Source organism: Centruroides sculpturatus, unplaced genomic scaffold (genome assembly GCF_000671375.1).
Source record: "Centruroides sculpturatus isolate CEXI.00-Female unplaced genomic scaffold, Cexi_2.0 scaffold1116, whole genome shotgun sequence".
Classification (NCBI taxonomy): Eukaryota; Metazoa; Arthropoda; class Arachnida; order Scorpiones; family Buthidae; genus Centruroides; species Centruroides sculpturatus.
The window spans coordinates 175,381-183,718 of NW_019385334.1; the positions used below are offsets into that span (position 1 = coordinate 175,381).

The 8,338-nt window shown below is 38.3% G+C and overlaps 1 protein-coding gene and 1 long non-coding RNA gene across 2 annotated transcripts in view; one reads left to right on the forward strand and one right to left on the reverse strand.

Annotated features, from left to right (window-relative positions):
* Positions 1–901: 901 nt before the first annotated feature.
* LOC111637769 lies at positions 902–5,594 on the forward strand. Its single transcript, XM_023383342.1, has 2 exons — positions 902–2,452; positions 5,443–5,594. The coding sequence occupies exons 1-2, from the start codon at positions 1,345–1,347 to the stop codon at positions 5,592–5,594; spliced, it is 1,260 nt and encodes a 419-aa protein (XP_023239110.1). The 5' UTR covers positions 902–1,344.
* A 698-nt stretch (positions 5,595–6,292) lies between these two features.
* LOC111637774 overlaps positions 6,293–8,338 on the reverse strand; it is a 14,356-nt gene continuing 12,310 nt past the window's right edge. The window contains exon 3 of the long non-coding RNA XR_002758740.1: positions 6,293–6,378. This is a non-coding gene — a long non-coding RNA (uncharacterized LOC111637774). The remainder of the gene's footprint in view (positions 6,379–8,338) is intronic.

Sequence of the window (8,338 nt, forward strand, 5' to 3'; positions counted from 1 at the left end):
CTGAATATTTACAAGAGTGAGATAAAAAAGGCAAAACAAGAGTCCTGGGATAATTATTGTGCTGAAGCAGCTAAAAACCCATGGGGTTTTATAACTAGACTATGCACCGGCAAACTCAAAAAATCCCAGATTCTTCACTCTACCTCTGCAGGCGAAACCTTTTTTCAGGCGGTTAACAGAAAGATCGATGACTACTGCCTCCCGGACCCAGACGATCTCGACACCGACACTCAACATAGGATCCGTAGCAATGCTCAAACTGATATTCACACCCATAACTCACCTCCCTTTCACCTTCGTGAAATCAAGGCGGCCTTTGACAATCTCCGCAACCGCAAGGCCCCGGGTCACGACGACATCACCCCCGAGCTGGCTAAGAATATTTGGAGAATTATCCCACAACAGCTATCACAACTCTACAACGCCTGTCTAAAGTACGGAGTCTTTCCGGAAGCCTGGAAGCATGCCAGAATTATTCCTGTTCCAAAGCCTGGCAACTCAGAAGAGAGCAGGCCCATCTCCCTCCTTCCGGTTTTGGGGAAGGTCCTAGAGCGCCTGCTTAACAACAGACTTATCTGGCACCTCGAGACCAACTCCCTACTGCATGCTTCCCAATTCGGCTTCCGGCCTCAAAAGTCCTCAGAGGACGCTATCAAGGACGTTGTTAGCAAGGTCAATAATCTGCTTGAGAGCTATAAGTATGTCCTAGCGATAAGTTTAGACATTGCCAAGGCCTTCGACTCTGCTTGGTGGCCTGGGATCCTTCAGGGCCTGAGAGACTTCAACTGCCCGGCCAGTATTTATTACACTCTGAGTGATTACCTCCACCACAGAACAGCAACACTACAGTGCGGCAATTACACCGCCCACCGTAACGTGGTCCGCGGATGCCCTCAAGGCTGTCTGTGGCCCGGTCCTCTGGAACATTGCCTTTAACAGCTTCCTATCTCAGGATTTTGGACATCATCATATCACGGCCTACGCCGATGATGCCCTTGTGCTTTTGGGGGGCCGCTCACGCACGGCACTTGAGGATCAAGGCAAAAACATTCTATATAACATCCTAAACTAGGGAAACGATAACAAGCTACATTTTAACGCGAAAAAAACCAAAGCCATCGTTTTTAACAATCCCGGTCAACCCAACCTCTATCTCAGGGTGCCCACCCTTAAAATGGGCGGTCAGTCCATTGCTGTTAAAAATCCATTAAATACCTGGGCGTCATCCTGGACTACAGGCTCCTTTGGAACCCTCACATCGACTACATTACTGACAGAACTGGTAAAATCTTCACCGCCTTTGCAAGTATTGCAAGGAAGCACTGGGGGCTGGCTTCTGAGGCTATGGACACCATCTACCGCCAGATTTTTACCCCTATTATTACTTACACCTGCGGCAGCTGGAGTAGGGCAGTGCCCAAGGTCCACATACACCGTAAATTAATCGCCGCACAAAGGAGAGCCCTCATTTATATCACCAGAGCCTACTCTACCACCCCCAATTTGTCTCTACAGATCCTTGCAAGGAAGCCTCCAATAGACAAGTACATCATGTCCTCCGCCAGTCTCTGGCATCTCAAGCGTGAGCACAACATTAATATGGACGACCTCATTATCAACAGCAGGGACCTCGAGAGCAGCATCCCTCTTGCCAGCTCCAGGCACCCCGCTCTCCCCATCACGATTAACTTCTATCAACCTAACCACGCCGACTTGGAGATTTACACCGACGGCTCGAAAGCTGACCTCAACGTCGGGTGTGGCTTAGTCGCATACCACAACAACACGGAAATAGCCTCCGAACGCCATAGGCTCAGTGCCCATTGCATCATTCTTCAAGCAGAGCTGTTTGCCATCAGTAGAGCAGTGGCCTGGTCCTCTGCCAACTACTCCAACTCCACCGTGGCGATCATTTCAGACAGCTTATCTTCCATTACACTTCTCCAGAATCACTCGCACCATCCCATTGCCTATGACATCCAGAACAATATTTCTGCCTCCAATAACTCCTACTACATCCGTTGGACCAGAGCCCACCAGGGAACGCTCGGCAACGAGAGGGCGGATGCCCTTGCCAAGTCCGCCAGCTCTGACCACGACCTCCCTGTGGCCTACAACAAACTTAGCATCCACTCCATCAAACTCATCCTGAAGGACCATCTACTCACCTCCTGGCAACGGGACTGGGATGAGAGGAGGCATCCCACCACACATAGACTTATTCCAGCCATCAGAAATTTCATTAACAGCAAGTGGTACTGCCCTAATCAACGCATGAGCCAATTCCTCACCAACCACGGAGGATTTCACTCTTATCTGGCGAGGTTCCACAACACCCCTAACCCTAACTGTTCATTATGCGGAGTCGTGGACAGTTCTTCACACTACCTCTTCGAGTGTCCTGCCCTAGAGCTGGAGAGGCTACACCTCAAAATCTTTCTAGAGGCCCACGGCAAGTCCTGGCCTAATGACTGCTACGAGATCTTCAAACACAAGGACACCTATGAGGCTTTCAACACGCTTATTGTCAAATACTTTAAGTGTTCAACCCTGGCTATGTAATTATTAATGTATATATTATCTGTACTCTAGTATTATGCTTATATTAAAATATCTCTGCAAAATGTAATATCATTTATGTATTCCGTCTACTGAACTCTATTTGTACTCCTAAACTCCTGTACAATGTGGCAATTATTGTATTTTCATATAATATAAGTAATTCCTGTATAGTGTTTATTTTGTATTCCATGTATAACTTTCTTTTGTACTCCTGTATAATTTTATACTACTGTATTCCTGTAAATGTACGCGTGTACACTCAAACTGTTCGACCAGTACTCACTTTCTCAGTAATGTCACGCTTTATCCGGTTATGTTTTTTACGGTGCCGGGCATGTACCTGTTGGTATCTGATCAATAAAATATCTGTATCTGTATCTGGTGCACATTTCCAGTACTCTGACAGCAGACCAGTACATCACACAAATTGTGGGGCCTGTGATTTGGCTACTGGTGCAGACTGCACCTAACATGGTGTTCCAGCAAGATGATGCCCAACTGCATGCTGTATGGCAAACTCTCACCAGTCTAAATGGAATTCACATCCTTCCCTGACTGCCACGGGAGGTTCCCCCACTTCAAGTCCAAGTTCGGACAAGGAGATGGTAGCTGCCCCTGTGGTAGTCCTCGCGGCGATGCGAGGCATTACGTACTTGACTGTCCCCTAACAAGGGACTTCCGCCTAGGGGCAGACCAAGTTGACTGGTCCAAGCCCCCTGAACAAGTACTTCGAATGCTAGCAGCTAGTAAAGGGAACCTAAAGAAACTAAAGGAATTGATGGGAAAAATCATAGATCTCTTCGATCTATAGGTTTGGAAAGAGCTAGTTTGGGTCCCCTCTCGTAGGAACAGGGGCCCCGCTGTCTGAATACCTACTACATAGGTATAAGTCTAAGCATTTAGTACAAGTGTGAGCTGGATAAGGTTTAGTAGTGTGGACCATAAGTGCAGTACAGGCTGCACAAAACAAAAGTTATGCCAAGTTAGAGGGCTGGGCCGGGGTGCGGACGGGAGCCCGAATGAAGATCATAGGGCCCAGCTACGTCGTCCTGTCTACCGCGTCAGGTACCGACCAGTCGATGAATAAGGCATAGTCTCTTTAACCCTGTGGTGCCAATAGGTGGGGCAGGGAAGGAGTTCCTTATGAGACCTTCCCTGACCGACAGCTCCGGAACTCTCGCCCATGAAACACCCGTGGGATCTCGTCCAATGTGAAGTGTACCAGGGACCATCACCACATATTGTAGATGATGTGGACACAATTTGGCAAGGAATATCTCAGGCAACCATTAATTACCTCATTGATAGAATTCCATGCAATATATCTGCATATTGCGGGCATTATTCATTAATGAATAAATAGGTGTTTGTTGAATATCTTTAATCATTTGCATATCTGTCACCTCTACTGGTTCTGCAATTTGCATATAGATATGTGCATTCCTCCATGGTATTGCAATTTCACTTTTGAGGAGTGTATATGGTTCATGTACAGTATATATATATTTGTGCTTTGAAGAAAATTTTATTTTCTTCAAAGCAACAAATAAAAATATTTAAAATTTCTGTTTTATTTCATCATTAATTATCAATTTGTGTAAGAATAACTGATGTGGAAGTTATTGTATGAAGTTTGATAGCATTCTATTACAATAAATCAGTGGTTCCCAAAGTGTGTGCTGCAGCACCCTAGGGAGCCATTGCTTCCTCACACAGGCACCATGAAGTAATATAAAATTTTCATAATTTTACTTCCACTTTCAATTCAATGAGATACAATGCGACATCTAGCAGACCTGGTGCAATCTTTAAATCAGTAATAAAGGTGGCAAATAGAATCACAAAATGTAAAAAACCTCTACCATCGCAGAAAAACTCATTCTACCAGCTGCTGTAGATGTGGTGAACATTATGATCAGTGAGTCTGCTGGGAAGCAGCTTTTAAAAGTACCTTTGTCTAATAATTCACAGAATACAGCACATAGTGAAAACCTCCAATGTTCAGTTAATTGAAAAAATAAAAGGGAAGGAATTTGGGTTGCAGCTGCATGAGGACAGATGATGACAATGATGCTTGCTTGATTTGCTATATACAGTTTATAGATAGTAATAACATTGTAGAAGACTCTCTTTTGTAAAAGCATCACTGCTGGTGCAAAGACTCACAACTTGTTTGAGGTTTTTGATATTTTTATATCTGAAAATAATTTGGAGTGGACCAAATACATTGGTATTGGTACTGATGGTGTCATTCAATGTCCGGGTGTTATGGAAGATTGCAAGAACTTTTTCAAAGCAAAGACCCTGATGCACTGTGAACCCATTGCATTATTCACAGGAAGCACTCGCATCAAATATCTGAGTCCTACATAAAACCAGGCCTTAGAATATGTAGTAAATGTAGTAAACTTTATAAAAACTCAGCTGTTGAAGGTAAGATTTCTCAAAAGATCAGGCAAGGATCTGAGCACACATCTTTGTTGTACAACACTACAGCACAAAACATAACTATGAGAGTGCAATGTCTCTCTCAAGGTAATGTTTTTGTCTTGTATGTTTGAAATGTGACAGGAAATTTATATTTTTCTTAAAGAAGAAGACCACAAGTATGCTGAAAATTGTGCAAATGAAGATTTTTTGGTAAAACTAGCATACAAGTTGATTGAGAAAATTCCAGCTTTTACAAAAAAATTAAAACTACGGAAAAGAAAAATAAATGAAAACAGGGGAAAAGATTGTTTTTCCTTGTCGCAACAGTTTTTGACCTCCAATGGAGTTAATTTCTCTCTAAGTATGAAATCTATTTTTGAAGAACATTTATCACCTGGTTTGAAAAATATTTTAAAAATGATAATATTGATAAATTTGCATGGATTCAAGATCCATTTAATGCCAGTGCTCCATCTGAATTTACTGCTGCAGAAGAAGAGAATCTTATTGAGTTGTCTTGCGACAATATGTTGAAAACAAAATTTAGTAGCATGGAATTAACTGAATTTTGGATATCAGTAAAAGATGAATATCCCTTCTGAGTGGTAAAGCTCAGAGAATCTTAATTCCATTTGTGCAAAGCTGAGTTTGTTGCTCTGATAAAAATTAAGCATTGCATGAGAATCAATGTGGAGAAGGAAATGAGAGTGGCTGTGTCTAGTTTGATTCCAAGATTTGAGAAAATGTGCAGTGATCAACAGGCTCATCCATCTCACTAATTATAATTAATTAAATTTATTCAATTAAATTTTTTTGCTATCTTAAATACATTATATTTTTTACTTAATGTCCTAACTTTAATTTAAAAAATATTGGCTATTTCACAAATTGTACATACTTGTTAGAATTTGACATAGGGCATCTTGGAAAAACTCTGGATTTAGCAAGTGTGCCGAGAATCAAAAAAGTTTGGGAACCACTGCAGTAAATGTTATAGACTTACCTGTTAAGCTCTTCTTAGTTAATGTAAGCATACCTATTTGATTGTATTGTAGTCTTGCGAGAATGGAGGTTATTACTACTACTAAAAACATTTAATTGAATAAATATGAAACAAAAATGTGAATTGATCTTATTTTTAATTAGTTAATAGGAAATTTAAAACAAATGTTTGATATAAATCCATTAACACATTAATTTATTTGAGTATAAAAATTTCTGTAAAAATTTATTTCATTGTTTATATGAAATATATATTGAATTCACAACTGTAAGTTAGTATTTATAAATGAATACAATATACATTTATAATTTATTTATTTTCTTAACACTTTACATTTTTAACAGACTTATCTTCTGACTGCAATATCTTCATTTATTTCACTTCTGAAAAAGAACAAATATTATATAATTTTCATCACAGTAAATATGAATTATAAATACCTAATTATTTGGAGTTTTCAACATGAAGACAATTTGTTATTAAAATATTCTTAAAAACATAAGAAATCTGACAACCTTCTTAAACTAAGTACTATAATAAGTTAAAATACATTATTTTTATAGTTTTCTTATCAATTTTTGCAAGTTTAAATTGGTAAGCAAATGACTTTTTCACTTTACCAAATATCACATGAATGTAAGGAATCAGTCCAGAAGAATCACTTACTAGAAAATAAAATTTGTAACTACAATCATTTTTTAAACTATTGCTAGATTTTGTTAATTAAGGAAACTAATACACTGATGTGTTCATTAAATATATAGTGTGTTCTGAGATTAGGTAAAGGTATAGATAAGGTAAGGTAAAGATCATAAGGTAAAAAAACCTATTCTGAAGTTAACAGTTGCATGATTTATTGTTATGCAACTATATAATGATGATCAACAACCAACTGGTCAGTATGCAGTCTTCAAAAATATCCTTCTGAGTGCACATCACATTTCTCTCAGCCTATATGACAGTTTCTAGATTAGTCCTTTCCAAGCAGATAGATTTAACATTCGTGGAGATCATACCTGACCAGCAAGATCATATTATCTTCCAGTAGCAGATTTTGGTGTAGTGATACACAAAAACACCTAAGCTTTCAACTCAATTCTTTTGTCCTACTTTTATTGGTATGACTACCATTTTATGGAGTTCCTGTACCAAGTTGAGACAGCTCATTTGATTGTATCAGGATAATGTCATTGTCATTCTCAACAATGAATGAATTTATTTAAGTGATAATTTCACTTTCCATAGGCATAGAAGCATTAAATGCTCCTAAGCACATGAAAAGAGTGAGCATTAAATGAAGAGAATAGGAAACCAACCTTCTTTCCTATTAAAGCTTAAATTTAATTACACTGGTTTTATTTCAAGTTTCTAAAGAAGTTCAAGTTACATGGTTGCAATTACATTATGGGTTGAGAGAAAGCAATTCAGGAGCCAGTGAAGTGAGATATCTCCAAACATAAATATCTTGTCTGAGTCTAAAGAGGTAATCCAACTCTATTCGAGTCTGAAATATCATTGAGATGTGGAAATAAGAATCCCTTTGTTTTGTAGAAATCCCAAGAATTACAGTATATATAAATAAAAATATGAATTTGGTGTGAGGTGCAATTAACTTTCTTATCCAAGAATATTTTGTACTTAATAAAAACTTGAATTTAACTGAGAAATTGAAAAAAAGTGTTTTGAAATTAAAGTGAATACAGTAATTATACAATGAAATTAAGATTACTGCATAATGCATCTATTTAAGAAAAATAAAATAAAGTTAACATAGTTTTGTCCATAATTTTTAATTACAACAGTAAACAGCTTATAAAAAAAATTTATTAAACTAAAAAGTAGTTTTCACATTTCTTTTTTCTTTAAATTTCATATCTTGTATCTTGGTTTTACTTATTAAGTAAACTGAAAAAGATAGGAAATCTACAACTAAAATCTAAAAATAAAACACACTAATCTTTTATGAGTACAGTAGAGCGTCGATTATCCGAATCAATTGGGGACTGGGGTTGTTCGGAAGATCGATGTTTCGGATAACCGATTATGTACGAAAAAATATATTAATTTATCCCATCTTGACATTTTCCTCCGTTGCGTGTTGCTTTGCGTTCAATTTTCGTCGATGTTAAGCCTAACAAAGACTATTGTATCGTTAAAAATTATTTTTTTATTTTGTATAAACAAAATAAATATATTGAAAAATATAAAAACAATAAAAAATTATACTTCAGAAGTTAATTTAGTATCAAAAACGTAAAATATTTGAGTAGCCAAAACATAGCCAAAGATTGCAGCGCCACAGCACTAGCGAAAATTTAAATTTGCCGACTGGAATGCTTTCGG